The sequence below is a fragment of the Melanerpes formicivorus genome, unplaced genomic scaffold (genome assembly GCF_026170545.1).
Source record: "Melanerpes formicivorus ecotype bairdi unplaced genomic scaffold, bMelFor1.0.p_v2 SCAF_27, whole genome shotgun sequence".
Taxonomy (NCBI): Eukaryota; Metazoa; Chordata; class Aves; order Piciformes; family Picidae; genus Melanerpes; species Melanerpes formicivorus.
The window spans coordinates 962,528-980,404 of record NW_027142379.1 but is presented as its reverse complement, the minus strand read 5'-3'; the positions used below and the strand labels follow the sequence as shown (position 1 = coordinate 980,404).

Below are 17,877 nucleotides of genomic sequence, written 5' to 3'. Positions count from 1 at the left end.
ATCCTCACAGCCTCTCCTGGATTCTTTCTAGTAGCTCAGACATAAGTTGTAGATGACTTAAATTGTGAAACCCACCTCATGGATGGACAGCCTGTGACTTACAGTTAACAAAGTTAAGTTTTAGGCCCTCTCTTGCAAGAAAGACAGAGAGAACAACCAGACCACTGTTACTGTTTGTCCTGTGGGTCCAGCAAGCACAGAAATCCACAAATCAAAGCTTGGCTTCACACAAATATTTTGGCAGCAGCAATTCCTCCAACTGAGCAACAGCAAACAAGTCACAGGAGGAGGCCTGATGTGCACAGGTGGTAGCAGAAGTGGGATTTTCCCCTTGTGCAAGGGAATTTCTACACAAGAAAAGCCAATTTAAGAGAAAGGATGACAACAGCCACTACCAAAGTTCACAGACAGGCTGCTACCAGCATCTTAAGAGGCTGGTGGTGGAACACACTGAACAGCTGTCGAGCAGGAGACTTTCACCAACCTGTGTTTTGCTTTGAGCTCGAGGAGCCTCCTTGCTCTACCTTGGCTTTCTTCTTTTTGGAAGAGGAGTCGGAAGATGGCGCTGGACGTTTTTCTACCGCTGGTGTGGAGAGGGCACGCTTTTTGAACAGCTCTCGCTCCCTCAGTAAGCTCGGATCCATAATTCTGTTAGGGGAAGTGGAGGAAGAAGGCAAGAAACAGCACTTAGAAGGTCGGAAGTTACTGAAGAGCAGGGATAGCTGCTTACGAAATCGTTTGTTTGCTTGTACCCTTCTCTTCCTCCGCAGCGACTTTGAGAGGCTGGGGAGTTAGTGCCAGACCCCCACTTTAAGGCCCAAGAAGGTAGGGAAAGCGATTTCGCGACCAGCCCTCACAGCCGCACCGACGTGGGAAAGCACCGGGGACGCCCCACGGCCTCACACCGAGCCCCGGCACCCACCGGCTGCCTGACAGGCACCTCACGTTAACAAGGAGCTCTCGTGACACCCACAGACCAGGAAACTTTGCCAGCCTGACAACCGCACACCCGCGAACCAACCCGAGGGCGCGCGCCCCTCGCTACCCTGCCGCTTAACGACATCGGCGGCACCGCGGGACGGGGCACCACTGCCGGCGGCGGGCAGGGGCCTTGAGAAGCCGGCCCTCTGACCCTCCCACGCCGGAGACCTTCCTCTCTCCCTTCCCCGGGCCTGTCCCGTACCAGGCGGGGGGGCTCACACCTACCCCCCGCCGCCGCCGCCCCCCGGCTTCCGCCGCCGCGCGCTCCCTCACCCGCCCGCCGGAGCGCGAGGCGCAGGCCGTGCACCGCCGCTCGCCGCCTATTGGCCCATGCCGCCTTCCCGGCAGCCCCCGCGCGACTCGCCGCCCCGCCCCGGAAGTGGGCGCGCCGTTGTCAGGGCGACGCGCCAAGAGCCCGCCCTTAGCGCCCGCCATTAACCCCCGCCCTCAACCCCCCCGTTAACCCTTCCGTCGACCCCTCCCTGCGCCGAGAACGAGCCGCGGGTTTGTTTAATATATTTTTTTTAATAATAATAAATTTTATACAGGATAAAAAAAAATAATAAAGCCCCGGAGGTTAGGCGAGGGGCAGCTGCAGGCCGCCCGTGTGAAGCAGACGCAGTCAAACGGCGCCAGGGAAGTAATTTTCCTCACAAAAAATGTGAAAGAGACTGAAAAAAAATTAAAACTTCATTTCTCTATTCAACGAAAAATGCCTTTTTTGGCCTCTGTTTTGGATTTCTTCGGCTGGGTTGGAGGTAGAACTGCTTCTGCTGAGGTTCTAAACCATTCTGGCACCTTCCTCTTAAAAGGAGCAGGTATGCTCTGGAAGAAAGAAACAAAAGATGTTGGAAAAGGCAGGTAGTGGAGTGGTTAATTTACAGAGCTCATCAGACGACAAAAACTGCCACCAGTAGTAGTGGAAAGCTTATGGCTCCCTTAAAAACCTTGTTCAGACTCAGCCAAGAGCCAAGGCTGGGAAATGATGTTTGACCTGAGCCAGCAAAGGACATTGACACACCTCTACCTGTTACCTTTAAGGATTAACTTTAAACAAACCCCAACCTCAGCTGTCAAGGCAAGAAAGAAACTGCAACTCCTCAGCTTGACCTGTGAAAAAAACCATACCCCAAGGGAGGAAGGAAAAGCTGCTGCCCCAAACCAGGGATAAATCATTAGTACAGCTGCTTGAGAAAGAGCAACTGGAACCCAAACACCAGCAGTGGGGGCCTGTCACCAGCTGTGCAAGGCACATTTCCCTTCTGCAAGAACTGAAACCACCCAAGAAGAGGGAACATTCATTGGTCTCCATGACTGGTGGGTGCACCTCTTGCACTGTGGTGGGAAGTGATGCTATGGCAACACAAAGTTCCTTTAAGCTAGGAGGTAACTGGGTTTCTGCTCATCCTTCACCCATGGCATTTTAAACTATGGGGGACCAAATATCTCTGCTGAGAGGTTCCTCTCAGGATGGACAGTGTTGGCAAGCTGCCCTGGAAACAAAATGTATCAGGACCACCAATCTACAGCCAGCAGAGAGGTTGCTGCAATGCAACACCATCAAGAGGTATGTACCCCACTCCAGGGCTCCCAGCCCAAACTTGGGTGAAGCAGGAAGGGTGCAGGGACCATGACACTGCTCATGCTTTGTTCCTGTGTCACAATAAAGGGGCTTTGATTGGAAATGATGTTCTGGAAGTTCTCTGAAGTTAACATCAACAGCCCAAAAGATAAAGATATGTTGTGTTTGAATAAGGCACCCACTCTGCTGCTTAGGAGTTACAGCCAGTGCTGACTAGACCATGAACACTCATTTGTCTGCAGCATGCTTTACATTCACAGCTTCAAACTGAAGCAAGCTGTACAGCAATTAGTGCTGGTCAGCCCACACAAGCTCCTTTCAGAAGCACTATTTGTATGCTCATGCAACCACTGCAAAAATCCCTAATGGGATCAGAGTAAAAATCTCACACAGCTCTATCTGAGAATGTAAAAAGGGAGCCAAACCTCCTCCTGAAGTGCTGGAAGCATCTGCCACTAGATGGCTGACATGATTTACTGGGGGATGATCTCTCTGGAGCAGGCTGATGGCTGTGGCATATTTCACAGAACCACAGAGCAGTGTGGGGGTGGAAGGGGTCTTTGGAGATCAAGTCCACCCAGCTGCCAAAGCAGGGTCACCTAGAGCAGGTCACACAGGAAAAGGCTCCAGAGAAGGAGACTTCACAACCTCTCTGGGCAGCCTGCTCCAGGGCTCCAGCACCCTCACAGCACAGAAGTTTCTCCTCATGTTGAGGTGGAGCTTCCTGGGTTCCAGTTGGTGTCCAGTGCCCCTTGTCCTATTGCAGGACACCACCAAAAAGAGCCTGGCCCCTTCTTTTGGACACCACCCCTCAGATATTTGTAAACACGGATGAGATCCCCTCTCAGTTTTCTCTTCCCCAGCCTAACCAGCCCCAGATCTCTCATCACACAGAGGTTCCACTCCCTTCAGCATCCTTGTAGCCTCCATTAGACTCTCTCCACTATATCCCTGGCCTCTTGAACTGGAGAGCCCAGAACTGGACCAAATACTGCAGATGTGGTCTCACCAGGGCAGAGTGGAGGGGAAGGAAAACCTCCCTTGACCTGCTGACCACACTCTTAACACCCCCCAGGAGACCATTGGCTTTCTTGGCCACACAGGCACGTTGCTGCCACATGGATAATTGGTTGTCCACCAGGACTTCTGCACAGAGCTGCTTTGCAGCAGACCAACCCCTAATCTGTACTTGTGCATGAAGTTGGTCCCTCCCCAGGTGTAGGACTCTACACTTACTCTTGTTGAAGAGGCCATCTTGTTTGGGCAGTGAAAGCAGTGTGCTGTCACAGTAGCAAGGAGATGAACAAGAGAAGGTATCTGGTAATCCAGACCAAGGTTTTTGGCCAGAGTAAAGAACTCTGGCAGAAGGTGGGATTTTGTTTTGTTAAAGATCATCATCCCAATCCTCTGCTGCTGGCACAGAGCTCACCTTTGGCTGAGAGTCAGCAAACAGCTTCTCCTCATCACGACTGAGGGCAGACTGATTCCAGGAGGCCAAGGCGATGGGTCTTGGGTGGCCTGCTGCCCCTCTGCTGCCTGCCTGGCTGTCAGCTGTGAGCTGGGTGGCCTTTCCACATGACACTGAGGAAGCTGGCTGTTATAGGGATAACAGTATTAAAGCCTGAGTCTGCACAAACCAGATTCAATGCAAAGGCTGTGTGGTGTGGAGGGAAAGGAGTTTGTAATTGTAAACACAGTTCTAACACCTCTGCTTAGGGAGATCATAGAATTGTTGTGGTTGGAAGGGACCTCAAGGATCATCTAGTTCCAACCCCCCTGCCATGGGCAGGGACACCTCACACTACAGCAGGTTGCTCACAGCCACATCCAGCCTGGCCTTAAAAATCTCCAGGGCTGAGGCTTCCACCACCTCCCTGGGCAACCTGTGCCAGGCTCTCACCACCCTCATGGGGAAGAACTTCTTCCTAACATCTAATCTGCATCTACCCATTTCTAGTTTTGTTCACCAGCTGTTTCTGATCTACTCCATCACAAAATGTGAAGTACATCCAATTCAAACACAAGGGAACTGGAACTTGGATATTTTGTGCAGTGGGGAACACTATTTCCTCCATCCCCATGGCCCTGAGAACTCAAAATCCTTGCTCCCAACTCAAGTGGTGTGTTGTCAAGTGTGGTTTTGCAGCAGAAGTTTCAGTTAAGAAAAAGGCACTTGGGGCACACTGCTGACTTCTACATAATGCTGCTGGTCAGAGGCTAGAAGAGCCAAGGTGAGATTTTTGGATCAGCTCCAGATCTTGGGTGTTACCAAGAGCATCACTCATGGCAAGTCTGCCACGTGCCTTCTTACAGCAGGAGCAGCTGCTTACCAAAGGCGAAGGCACCACTTGCAGATGGGTTTTCTCTGCTCCTTCCTTCAATGTTGGATTGCTCAAATTACCCTGTAAAAGCAGCAGCAATGCAAGGCTGTCAAAATCCAAGAGTGTTCATTAGCAGACTGAAAAGCTGTTTGCTACAGGGAATTATTGGAATCAGGATATCTTCTGAAGGAGGAGTAAATGAAGACTATTTGGATTAGCTTTTGATTTGCAGTCTACTCATTTGTAGAGTATTAATTTGATTTCTAATAGCATCTCATTCTGTTATTAGCTCCAGCAGCTAACAGGAGCAGAAAGAAAAGTAATTAGAGCTCATGCAATTAGAGTGCCAGGAGGTCAAGTTCAGGAAAAGGAAGGCTCAGATACAGAGAAACCAAACAGCACTCAGGGCTGCAAGACACAAATCAATCTGGCTATGAAGGATCCAGCTTAAAGATTTTCACACTGGGGAGCACTTTGGATTTCAGCTTTTCCTCTCCTGCCTCAGCTCCTGTAAATGCAGGATTCTACAGAAGACATCCCAAAGGGTTAGACAACAGCAAAAAAAATGTTCACCCCTTCTCTGAGGTCACTATTAAACTGTGGTTGTGGACTTTCATGTGCCTGGGCTGCAAGTCCAGGACTTACTAGGGTAGAGATGATCTTATACCTTCTATTACTAACCTGGTTTTCACTCCATGAGGCATCTTCCTTGCCTGCTTGATCTGCTCCTGACTTTTTCTGCTGCTCATCTGACCACACCAACATCCTTTTGACACTTGAGCCATCCTGAGATTTCTCTCTACCCTTTTTCTCCAACAGTGCCACGGTCATGCTGATGAGATAGGTTTCAATATGTCCTGGAACAAGTTTTCTGATTGCTTGAATTTTGCTGGTGTCTTGGGGGAAAAAAAACAACCAACCACAACCAACATTAACTGGGTTTGAATCCTCATACCTCATTAAAGCACAGGATAGATTAAGGTATGGAAAAGACTGAAAAAGAAACCAGTGTATGCGTTTGACTTGTAAGAAAACAGTTCATAAGCTCATGGGATAAATCCCCACCTCACAGAAAGGTAGGGGCTGGAAGAGACCTCCAAAGATCACCCAGTTCAACTCCCCTGCCAGAGCAGGATCACCCAGGGCAGCTCACACAGGAACACATCCAGGTGGGTTTGGAATGTCTGCAGAGAAGGAGATTCCACAACCTCTCTGGGCAGCCTGCTCCAGGGCTCCAGCACCCTCATAGTGAATAAGTTTTCCCTTCTGTCCCTGTGGCATCTCCTCCGCTCCAGCTTGCCCCCAGTGCCCCTTGTGCTGTCACTGGACATCACTGAGCAAACCTGGCTCTGTCCTCCTGACAATGCCCTGCACATCTTCATCCCTCAGGCTCCTCTGCTGCAAGCTAATGAGCCCCAGCTCCCCCATCCTGTCCTCGCAGGGAGATGTTCCACTGCCTTCAGCATCTTCGTGGCTCTGCTCTGGACTCTTTCAAGCAGTTCCCTGAGGTCCTTCTTGAACTGAGAGGCCCAGAACTGGACCTCATCTGTGCTCACACAAACTGTCCTGCAACATCAGGATCACTTCTTGCATTTCTCAGCCTCCTTATCATGAAGAAATATCTTGCAGAGAAGTTGCACTGAGGAGATTCTCCACCTCTTCACTCTATTTTGTGTAGACTCCAGTACCTACAGAAAGACTTGGCCAGGCTGATGTTTTTCCAGAAACACTTGGGGAAATAGAGAATGAAGAGTGAATCTTTCCAACATCCATACATCTGAGTGGCAGGATTTGTAAGGGGCTGCTCTGTGCTGCTTTTTAATGAATGACAATTGCTTTATTTCACAACATAATCTTGATAGGAAAGCCATGACCCTGGCATTGCCATGCTCTACCTTGCCACAGGCCTGAAGCAGCAGCTGAGCTGTCAGGTTTGCCTTCCTTTATCTGGATGCCACTGTCATGAGAGGCTTCAGAAAAGAGCTGTGATGCTCACCTGAGTTAATGGGAGGATTATGGATGACATCAGCAATGATCTGTTGGACTTCAGGGGTCAGTCCTGCTCGCTGCAGGTTGACAGGGTAGCCAGCTTTCATTGCCTGGAGCAGGTGAGTGCCAACCACAGAAAGAGGCAAAGATCTGGTCTCACTTATAGTCCTCTAGGGAAACAAATGCAAAAGAAATTCAGGTGGCTCAAGTGTCTGAAACACAACCAAAACCTCCCAACCTGGCCACCCCCCACTCCCCAAAAGCAAAGAGGGGATACTCACAAAGAGTAGTGCAACAAAGCTCCCCAGAACCCTTCATCACTCTCAGTATTTACCTCCAGCTTGTACAGAGCATCTCTTGAGGTTACTACTTCATAGCTTGAGTGCAACAGCTAAGCTTGAGGTTACTTCAGGTGAAGGGAGGTTCTACAGAGGCAGGGTGCTGTGACCACCTCAGAGGCTCACTATTGCTCACAACTCACGTCACAGCACTTGGTACCACCCCCTTCCACCCTGGGGCAGCTGAATCCCAGAAACTTCAGCCACAAAGGAAACAGATCAACCCAGCTCCTCCTTCATGAGATTTCTGGCCCACAGCCTCAGATGCCTCCTGCTAAATAGCTGTGATGCAGCTGACCTCAGCTTTCAAAGAGGAAGAGATCTCCACAGGCAAAAGCTTACCACAGAGAGATTTTTCTCATGGAACAGGATATATGTGACATGCTCTGAGGGAGAGAGGGCTCTTGAAGATGTTTCCTTCTGACCTTTAAATCCAGGTGTGGGGAAGGCATCAGTCTAAGGCAGAAAAAGAGGATTGAGGAGAATTCTACTCCAGCAACACCCAATGGATCAGCCTCCCATTACCTGAAGTTATCTGCAAGAGCCTAAAAATGGAACCATTCATCTCTATGGAGCTTGGGTTTGACCACAAGTCCATGTTCCACAAAACACCAAAGCAAAGAAGGAATCCAGATGAACAGCCACATAATTCCCATCTTAAACCAAGCATGGGACTGTCCAGAGGCCTTGCAAAATAAAAAACCACTAACCAGAAAGCCAGTGTCTGGGTCAAGACAGCTTCTTAGGTGTTGCTCATTACAGATCAAGCTCTGGCATTCAGTTGGCTGCTTGGCATGGGAAACTCCTCCCAGTTGTTTTTATCTTTTGCTCAGCACATCTTGAGAATAAACTAGGAAAGGGTTTGGTTCCCATTCCTACATCCTAACAGCTTTCTGTGAGGCCAAAAAGCTTCACAGAGTTTTCTCAAGCATTACAGAGAAGTAGGATTGCTGCTCTACCTGCTTCCTAGACTGGATCAATGCCTTTAACTGTAGGTTTACATAGAAATTAAGATCCCTGAAGCAAAATTGCTTCATAATTCCTCTAACTCTCTGCTCTATGGCCCCTCTGTAGTGGTGTCTCTCAACACAGTGACTGAGAGTCACTCTACTGAAAGACACAGTTACAAATTAACTGTGAGTATCTCCAGCAGGTGGAAAGAAAAGGTCATCTGCCAGTCTGCTAAGGAGAAACTTGGAGGAAACAAAGCCCTGCCCTCCAAGTCCATGCTGAAGGAAAGCCTTTGGCCTCCCAACCCCAAATCACAATACCTAGCTGTAAGCTCCCAACCATACAGCACCTGTTGGTCACTCAGCCTGGCCAGATAAGTGACCTTTAGAATGATGTTCTGGACTTTAAAGATGCCCACAGCAATCCAGAACATCAGTCAGGTCCCAGTCTCATTGCCAAGGAGCACATCCACATTTCAAAGCCCTGCTTGTGTGCAAGGCTAACAAGTGCCACTACCACGCTTGGATGGAATAGCTGTGACCAGGACAAGCTGAAGGAGAAATCTGACAGCTGCAGACCAAACTCATGTCTGTAAGGTTGTTACAAAGCAGCAGAGACTTCAGCAAGTCATACCTGCAAGCCATTTGCTTGGCAGAAGTCCTTAATTTCAGCCAGGAGAGGGACCAGCATGGTAGATTTTGCTTCAGACACACCATCAATTCTCTTCACGTTCTCCACAGTTGTAGGCCTGGTTTAGGATGAATAATAAAAGCCATGGAGAGGTCCTGTGCCAGTGCTCTGAACATCAAGTGTCTGTGAATGGCACAAACTTGGGCTATGCATCTATGAGTCAAAACTTGAAAATGTTATCACTGTGTCCTCATCCCTGCAACTAATGCAGTCCACTCTTGGTGCTTCTGAATCACAAAGCTTGACCACAGCAAGTTTGCTGCTTAATACTTTGGAGGACCAGCTTACCACGTCCCTTTATCTACTTTTTACCTCCCAAGAGCACATAAGCCCAGAGCTCTTCCATGAAACAACACACACATTCCAAAAATAGGAGTGTCTAGTGCCTTTCAGTAGCCAGGGAAGGCACTTTAGATACATTACCAGCTGAGCTGCCTCACAACACCCTCTCAATGAGGCAAAAAAATGCTGGATTTCTTCCTTTTCCAGCAGTTGAGAGCAACAGTAAATTGTGTTTACTCTTTTACACTCCAGAGTTACCCAGGGTAAGGGACAGCTCCTGACCTGTAGCTGACCCTTAGCAAGATAAGGGCATATTAACATGATTAGAACATCTGGGAGAAGCAGATGGAAAGGTAAAGATTAATAGAAAATACATTTCCCCCCCCCCCTCCTCTGAGTGGTCAGCTTGACAGGAGGTTTGAATACAAAGCCCCAGGTGTTATTTGGGGTCATTTTACTAAGAGCTAGAGTGAAGAAGCAAGTCTGAAGTCAGTAACAGTTTAAATTACACCAGTCAGTGGTCTCCAAGGGGATTAGAGCAGATCAAGATCCTCAGGAGGAGCTGCTCCTCCACCACAAAAAGCATCAGAAAGGGGCTTTGACACTTGGCTTGCAAGCGACTCAGGTTGTACTACATGCACCCCTGCTGCCTTTACCTTAGCCGGGCCATCTCCACCAGGATCTTATTGGTTGCCAAGACAGCTGGAGGAATTACCTTCTCATTAGCTACCTTCTGTCTAGCAGTCAGCAACTTGCCATACAGAGCAGCCTGTGAAGCAGAGAGCCAAATGCTCATGAAGCAGCTCTAGATCACTCACACAGGGATAGCATCACAGAATCCTTTAGGTTGGGAAAGACCCTTAAGGCTTGCAGTTGGACTCTATGACCTAATAGTGCCAAGTCTGCCACTAAACCATAGACATCTAAACTAAGCCAAACTAAATCATAGAATTGTTTTGGTTGGAAAAACCCTCTAAGATCACCCAGTCCAACCAGCAACCCAACACCACCATGGCCACTAAACCACATCCCCAAGTGCCACGGCCACACTTTCTTGAACGCCTCCAGGGATGGTGACTCCACCCCCTCTGGATCCTCCCGAGGTCCCTTCCAACCCCTACCATTCTATGATTCTGTGTATTCCACAGACATCATCTCTTCCAAAAAGCTCACCTCTAGTTTTTTTTCTTGTGATGAAACAGGTTCTGGGGGCTTCAGAGGTGATCTCCTCAGTGGCGAGCGCTCTGCAACACTAACAGACAAGAAAGCAGCGTGACACAAACCTCCTGTTAGCTCAATTTGTTCATGAGTGTGGCACAAGGCTGTGGGAGAACAGCAGCTCTGCTCATTTTGCCTGCTCTGACAGCACCATCAGACTGTGCTCTGGCACTTTGTGCACTCTCACAGGCCTTGATGCTGGTTGGGGCAGAATTAGCAGCATCCCTAAAGGTAACAAAATTCCTCTGTCTGGTTCTATAGCTTAAAACCAGCCTCTTCCTGTACAAAGCCCAAGCAGGTGTAATTGCAGTTTGGTGGAAGAATGCTAACACTGATCCTGGCCAAAAAAAGAGTTATTAACTTCCAAAACATCAGTGGCAAGGACAATTGCTGCTGTGCTGTGAGCAGAACTAGCTACCACTAAGCATGTCTGCCTAGAGAGCAGCACCACAGTCACCAGTCCATGGGCTCATGCATTTTGGGACAATTACCCTAAATTAGACTGCTATGATTGTACTGAGAGATCTGTTAGCAGACAGGCTGTAATAAGAGCATCATTTCCTAAGCAAAGTGTGAAATAATACTTTGTAGCTGTCCCTGAAATGATTTTTTTTTCCCTTCACATGGCTACAGTGGCAATTATTCAGCTCAAGTGACACATCCTATTTTCCTGTGGATGGGAGAATCAAGCTGTATGCCTGGAGGAGGACCTGAACTGCTCAGAAATGCAAGGTGGGTTTAATCTGAAGCACCACAGCAGTCAGGAAACAAATTACTTGACCTGAGGGAGCCTCAACTTGATCTCAGTCTTCTCCAGACTGGTGAAGAAAGGCAGAAACCTACCTGCCCTCTTACAAGCCCTGCACAAGGCACATGTTTGGTTCTGCCAGCTTTAAGAGTCACAACTTTGTCACATTTTTTTGTTGTTCTTGTACCTGAACTACCATAGAATCAATAAGGTTGGAAAAGACCTCAGAGATCATCAAGTCCAACCTGTCACCTAACACCTTGTGACTCAGCTATTTGCAAACTGGGTTGAAATAATCCTGTTCTCCATAACCCTGTTCTCCATAACCCTGTTCTCCATTTCTTTCAACCATCACAAATTCAAATCCATTAGTTTCAACCATCACTAAGGCTTAAACCATGGGGCCAGTCTAAATGCACTATTGCTCCATTTTTCATAGAGTCACAGAATGGTTTGGATTGGAAGGGACCCCACAGATCATCCAGGTTCAACCCCCCTGCCATGGCTAGGGAGACCTCCCACTAGCCCAGGTTGCTCAAGGCCTCATCCAACCTGGCCTTGAACCCCCCAGGGATGGGACATCCATGACCTCCCTGAGCAGCCTGGTCCAGTGTCTCACCACCCTCACTGTCAAAAATTCTTTCCTTTTATCAACATCTGCTACTTTTCTTTCTTGGATTTGAAGTAATAGCAGTGAGAAAGTTCAACAGTTAGGATCACAGAACGCAGTGGGTTGGAGTTGATCTCAAAAGGTCAGCTAGTCCAACCTCCCTGAAGTAAGCAGAGAAGGGGACCTAGGGGAAGGCTTGGGAGGGACTGTTTAGAAGGGTTTGTGGTGATAGGATGAGGACAAGGTTTGAAATTGCAGCAGGTTGGACATCAGGAGGAAGCTCTTCACAATGAGACTGATGAAATAGTGCAACAGTTTGCCAGGGGATGTGGTTGAGGCCCCACCCCTGGAGACATTCAAGGTCAGGCTTGATGTAGCCTGATCCAGTGGGAGATGTCTCTGCTGACTGCAGAGGAGGTTGGACAAGATGACCTTTGAGTGTCCCTTTCAAGCTAATGCAATCTGTCCGTCTTGAATCCCCAACTAGATCAGGTTGCTCAGAACCTCATCAAGCCTGACACCAAAAGCAGTTTTACAACCAGTTCCCACAGACAAATGCTGACTGATCATCCTACAACCACTCTCCCTGCTAAGTGTGAAACCCAGACAATTGTGGTGTAATTTAGAACACTGTACCTGTGAAGCACATTACTGCTGCTTGGAGAATTTGTACCTTTTCTGTCATATGAAAACATTTCATACAGAGACATCTATGAAAAAAAAATCAGAACAGAAATGTTTATTTCCCAGGGTTTCTCAAGTTGCTGTCAGCAGCAAAACAGCCATCTGTGACACCATGATACCCTTGCAAGATTTGAATGTGAGCAAGGCTGGAGCACAGAGTAGGGAAGGAGGTGTCCTCACACAGACCTGCTTGCCTGGTGACTGCTTTGTTCCTTTCACATCTGGGGAGCTTCGTGTTTGGAGCAGAGGTCCAGGTCTGCTGCTGGAGTAGAATTAATCAGATCTTAATCAAGTCCAATGCATAGAATCACAGAATGCTTTCAGCTGGAAGGGACCTTGAAGACCATCTAGCTCCATCCCCCTGCCATCAGCAGGGATACCTTCCACTAGCCCAGGTTTCTCAAGGCCTCATCCTCCAAGGAGGTGCATCCACAACCTCCCTGGGCAACCTGTTCCAGTGCCTCCCCACCCTCATAGTATAGTATCATAGTATCAGTCAGGGTTGGAAGGGACCACAAGGATCAGCTAGTTCCAACCCCCCTGCCATGGGCAGGGACACCCCACACTAGATCAGCCTGGCCAGAGCCTCATCCAGCCTGGCCTTAAACACCTCCAAGGATGGAGCCTCAACCACCTCCCTGGACAACCCATTCCAGTGCTTCACCACTCTCATGGGGAAGAACTTCCTCCTCACCTCCAGCCTGAACCTCCCCACCTCCAGCTTCATTCCATTCCCCCTAGTCCTATCACTACCTGACATCCTGAGAAGTCCTTCCCCAGCCTTCCTGTAGCCCCCTTCAGATAGTGGAAGGCCACAATTAGGTCACCTCGGAGCCTTCTCTTCTCCTGACTTAACAGCCCCAACTCCTTCAGTCTGTCCTCACAGGAGAGGTGCTCCAGCCCTCTGATCATCCTTGTGGCCCTTCTCTGGACACCTTGCAGCACCTCCACATCCCTTTTTTAAGGGATAAAGAATAAAGAATTTCTTTCTTCAGTCTTAAATCTCCCCTCTTCCAGCTTCAATCCATTCCCTCTCCTCCTATCACCACAAGCTCTTGGAAAATGTTCCTCCCCAACTTTCTTGTATCCCCCTTCAGGTACTGGAAGTCTGCTCTCACACCAGAGGTGTCTATCCAGGCATTCCCACTGGTATTTCTTGTGTTGTGACACTAAGGGAAAGATCAAGTCATCTAGAAAAAGGAATCTAGTGCAAATGAGGTACTGAAGTCTCCTCTCCAACCTAGTCCCCTCCAGAAGCAGGCTACAGAAGCTGACAATCTGTATTTAAGTTAATCAAAAAGCACCCAAGAAAACACAAGAAATACCTTCTAGAAGGTCTCTGCAGATTAAGGTCTTCACTGGACTCCAGTAGAAGAGTTGGATTTGAGGGAGATGAAGTTTTCAGCCAGTTTCTTCCCTGGAAGAAAGAAACCATTCAGCTTAGCCACAGATAGCTCAGAGCGGCTTTCCATGGGTAGCTTCAACACTGAGAAGTACCTTCAGGGTAAGCGTGCACGTGGTTGCAAACTTAGTCTGCCCAGGGACTTCTTTGAGGAATCCTTCCAGTATCAGCTGTTGGCAGAGCAACTTCCACCAGTTCTCAGGCCACTCTTTTCCTTTACCAAAGAGAGGGTGTCTTCGGTATACCTCTGACAAGCGTTGGGAGGCCTGAAATTGAAAGACTTGGTCAGACTTCTCTTCTGAGAGAAAGCTTCCACCACAACCAGCTGGAAGCAGTTATGCTGCTAAACTGAGATGTTTGTCTCAGTATTATCCCATGAAGATGGCAACCAAAGCCATTCAGCAGGGTATCTGGAGGCCTCCAGGACCTGTGAGGTGTCACAGGATCCACGGTGGTGCCTATTGACCTCTTTGCACTTGTTGCTTCTGGCTTTTCTTTCTAGTCTTTAGGTCTAACTTTTCCTCCTGCATATGTAAGTGAAACAAAAATTCAAGTGGCTTTCTCAACCAACTACTTGGTTTCATTTGAGGAGTTCCTTAAATGACCCTTCTCATCCACAGCAGCAGATTGAGACACCAGTAAAACAAAAACCTGGGATGTGAGGAGTGTGTCCTCAAGAGGAGGGAGGATAGAACTAGGCTGTTCTCAGTGCTGCCCAATGACAGGACAAGGGGCAATGGGTGCAGCCTCCTCTGGGAGGCTCCACAGGAACAAAAGTCAAAACATTTTCAGTGTGAGGGTGTGGTGGGTTGAAAAGTTTTCCTAGGCACAGCCTAAAACTACCACACAGGGCAGCTTTCAAAAACCACCTGGATGTGTTCCTGTGTGACCTGCCCTAGGTGACTGCTCTGGCAGGAGGATTGGACTCCATGATCTCCAGAGTGTCCCTCCCAACTCCTACCATTCTGTAACTCTGTGATAAACCTACACTTAGAGCACAGAGCTGTTAAAATATCTCCCTTCTTATATGGAAGAGGTCAGAGGAACAACTCAGACATTCAGAGCAGCAAATAAAGTCATCCTAGTGCAGCTTGTAGTCCATCCTCTGAATATGTTGTGCCATTTTCTTGACCCACACTAACAGGTCCATGTCCTTCTGCTGAGGGCTCCAGAGCGGGACACAGCAGTGCCAGTGAGGTCTCACCAGAGCAGAGCAGAAGACATGTATCTTGCTGCATGGGAAGTGGTGCTGAACAGCTTCAGAAGGTCTAGACAACCTCTGCAGATACTCAGCTCTCCAAGAAAAAGGTACTAAGTGTCTCTCAGTGCGTACACACATTCCATAGATCCAGGTATTGTTTGGTGTATCAATGAAGAGGGACACTAAGAGCACCTCCACTCCCAGGACACACACCAAAAACTTGACTGTCACTTACAGACCCTCGGAGGAACAGAATGGGAACTCTGGTTCCAAACTTCTCTTCTGTGGCAATCACTGCAGAGAGCAGCTGATGTGCCTGCTTCCCAAAGTCCTGCAAACCACCCCCTGAGTCGCTGGGGACTGCACGAGAGGCTCTGGAAGGCACAAGGAAAAGGAAGTGTAACAGACAGACAGATACCAATCACAGAACCCCAGCATAGTGGGGTTGGAAGGCACCTCTGGGGATCAGCCACTCCAACCCTGCTGCTAAAGCTAGGTCACCCACAGCAGCTTGCCCAGGATTCACAATGTCCAGGTGGGGTTGGAACCTCTCCAGAAAATAAAACTCCACAACCTCTCTGGGCAGCCTGATCCAGAGCTCTGCAATCCTCAACATAAAGAAGGTTTTTCTTGTGTTTAGGTGGAGCTTCCTGGGCTCTGTGCCCTACTGCCTATCCCTGAGCATCACTGGAAAGAGTGAAAAGTCCTTTGTCCCACTTTCAAATACTTGACACCTCCCACTAGATCAGTCTGATCTTGAATGCCTCCAGGGACAGGGCCTCAACCACACCTCTGGACAACCTGTTCCAGTGTTTTACCACCCTCATTGTGAAGAGCTTCCTCCTTGTGTCCAATCCTTTATCATGACTTCAGGGCAGACAGGGGAAACTGAGGGAGGTGTTTGTGCTCCTCTGTGTGACTATGAACCCCAGGCTTCCCTTCAGCACATCAATGAGATCCCTTGCAATGCTGGAGGGAACATATGTCAACACATGCTGTAACAGGAGAACAGCTCCCTTAACACTCTGCAAATTTAACCTTAGACACACAAAAATGAGCGTTTCCTTTTGGGATTAATTACCTAACAGGGCTTAAAAGTGATGAACCAAAGAGTATTTCACAGCCTAAAAGGGTTCAGACTTCCACTCTTAGGAACTCTGAGCATACTTTGTTTACAGACTTCCCCCCCACAGCCTAACTTCAGAGCTTACAAACTGCCTCAGAGCTCCAACTCTTTAGGCAGAGGTTAGAGGCAGTTGTTCAAAGATAAACTTCAGGCTGAACATCTGCACCATCAGATGCATTCAAAAAGTCAATTCTTCCAGATAATTTGCCTTGTAAATCAGCCTGAGAGAACACAACCTCTTGCATCAGCCTTCAGGGGAGAAAGCTTACCTGGACCTGCAATTATCACAGCATTCTTCCGTGCCCATGATGCCAGAGGAAACCTTTCGGAGCTGTTTGTCTTCAAAATGAGACAGGATTATTCTACCCCAGGGAGCAGAGGGAATTAAATAAAAGAGCAAGAATTTACACATTAAATTCATAGCAGAAAACAGAGTTGAAATCAGCACCATTAATTAATTCACCGGGGAGCCAATTATTTGGCCTTGATTCCTCTAAAGAGAAAGTTGGGGGGGGGGGGGAAGGGGGTGAAAAGTACATAAGGAAATATTGGATGTGTGTGTAGTATTATAGTATCAGTCAGGGTTGGAAGGGACCACAAGGATCATCTAGTTCCAACCCCCCTGCCATGGGCAGGGACACCCCACACTAGATCAGCCTGGCCACAGCCTCAGCCAGCCTGGGCATCCAGCCCCTCCAGGGCTGGGGCCTCAACCACCCCCCTGGACAACCCATTCCAGGGCTTCACCACTCTCATGGGGAAGAACTTCCTCCCCACCTCCAGCCTGGATCTCCCTACCTCCAGCTTCATTCCATTCCCCCTAGTCCTATCACTACCTGAGATCCTGAGCAGTCCCTCCCCAGCCTTCTTGTAGGCCCCCTTCAGATACTGGAAGGCCACAATTAGGTCACCTCAGAGCCTTCTCTTCTGCAGACTGAACAGCCCCAACTCCTTCAGTCTGTCCTCATAGGAGAGGTGCTCCAGCGTTCTGCTCATCCTTGTGGCCCTTCTCTGGACACCTTCCAGCACCTCCAGATCCCTCTTGTAATAGGGGCTCCAGAACTGGAGGCAGTACTCCAGGTGGGGTCTCCCCAGAGCTGAGCAGAGGGGGAGAATCACCTCCCTTGCCCTGCTGGCCACACTTCTCCTGATGCAGCCCAGGATCTGATTGACTTTCTGGGCTGCAAGTGCACACTGAGAGCTCCTGTTGAGCTTCTCCTCCCCCAGCACCCCCAAGTCTCTCTCCTCAGGGCTGCTTTCCAGCCAGTCCCTGCCCAGCCTGGATTTGTGCCTGGGAGTATTTGAGCACATTGTGAGTACAAGATACCTCCTGCTCACAATCTCTGGTTGGGACAGAGTCCCCCTGGCTCTTCCCCCAGCTGCCCAAAACAACATCAGGCATTACACAGATGGCAGCACTCACTTCCTCCTGCAGCTGCTGGACAGGAGGTACTTCTCCATCTTCCCCAGCATCTTCAGCTTGTACTGTCGGAAGGTTTCGTTGCGGATCTCGGTGAGCAGATGTCTGTCGGTCACAAGGGAAAAAACCAAGAGCCTTGAATTGAAGCTGGTGGTGGAGTTCACCACTCCTTCAGGCCCAGACCCCAGGCCTGATTACTCACAAGACAAGTGGCCAGGTTCTGTCACTGCCTGATTGGCAAAGCATCTTCAGAAAGCAGAACTAGAAAAACTCACTGAATGCTAGAATGGCTCAGGATGGAAGGGGCTTCAGAGCTCAGCTGCTCCAACCCCCT

The 17,877-nt window shown here is 49.0% G+C and overlaps 2 protein-coding genes across 12 annotated transcripts in view; both read right to left on the bottom strand.

Moving 5' to 3' along the window:
• GTF2E2 (general transcription factor IIE subunit 2) overlaps positions 1 to 1,360 on the bottom strand; it is a 29,745-nt gene extending 28,385 nt beyond the window's left edge. Inside the window, exons 1-2 of one of the 5 annotated variants that reach the window (XR_010989253.1) lie at positions 1,255 to 1,360; positions 485 to 648 (exon numbers count right to left, since the gene is read on the bottom strand). Coding sequence is in view for 3 of the 5 variants with exons in the window: in XM_068153816.1 (XP_068009917.1) it covers positions 485 to 644 (160 nt within the window). In the remaining 2 variants the exon portion in view is untranslated. The other 4 variants (XR_010989254.1, XM_068153816.1, XM_068153817.1 and 1 more) reach the window with 4 other exon arrangements.
• A 303-nt stretch (positions 1,361 to 1,663) lies between these two features.
• Positions 1,664 to 17,877, bottom strand: part of WRN (WRN RecQ like helicase) — a 45,477-nt gene continuing 29,263 nt past the window's right edge. For 6 of the 7 annotated variants that reach the window (XM_068153807.1, XM_068153812.1, XM_068153808.1 and 3 more), the window contains 16 exons: positions 17,547 to 17,648; positions 16,393 to 16,485; positions 15,233 to 15,371; positions 13,892 to 14,062; positions 13,720 to 13,811; positions 12,581 to 12,656; positions 12,347 to 12,420; positions 10,308 to 10,386; positions 9,791 to 9,903; positions 8,796 to 8,910; positions 7,554 to 7,667; positions 6,881 to 7,043; positions 5,566 to 5,780; positions 4,894 to 4,965; positions 3,993 to 4,157; positions 1,664 to 1,806 (listed from right to left, as the gene is read on the bottom strand). In XM_068153807.1, the coding sequence (XP_068009908.1) occupies positions 1,684 to 1,806; positions 3,993 to 4,157; positions 4,894 to 4,965; positions 5,566 to 5,780; positions 6,881 to 7,043; positions 7,554 to 7,667; positions 8,796 to 8,910; positions 9,791 to 9,903; positions 10,308 to 10,386; positions 12,347 to 12,420; positions 12,581 to 12,656; positions 13,720 to 13,811; positions 13,892 to 14,062; positions 15,233 to 15,371; positions 16,393 to 16,485; positions 17,547 to 17,648 (1,906 nt within the window). In that variant the 3' untranslated portion in view covers positions 1,664 to 1,683. The remainder of the gene's footprint in view (positions 1,807 to 3,992; positions 4,158 to 4,893; positions 4,966 to 5,565; positions 5,781 to 6,880; positions 7,044 to 7,553; positions 7,668 to 8,795; positions 8,911 to 9,790; positions 9,904 to 10,307; positions 10,387 to 12,346; positions 12,421 to 12,580; positions 12,657 to 13,719; positions 13,812 to 13,891; positions 14,063 to 15,232; positions 15,372 to 16,392; positions 16,486 to 17,546; positions 17,649 to 17,877) is intronic. The other variant, XM_068153810.1, reaches the window with a different exon arrangement.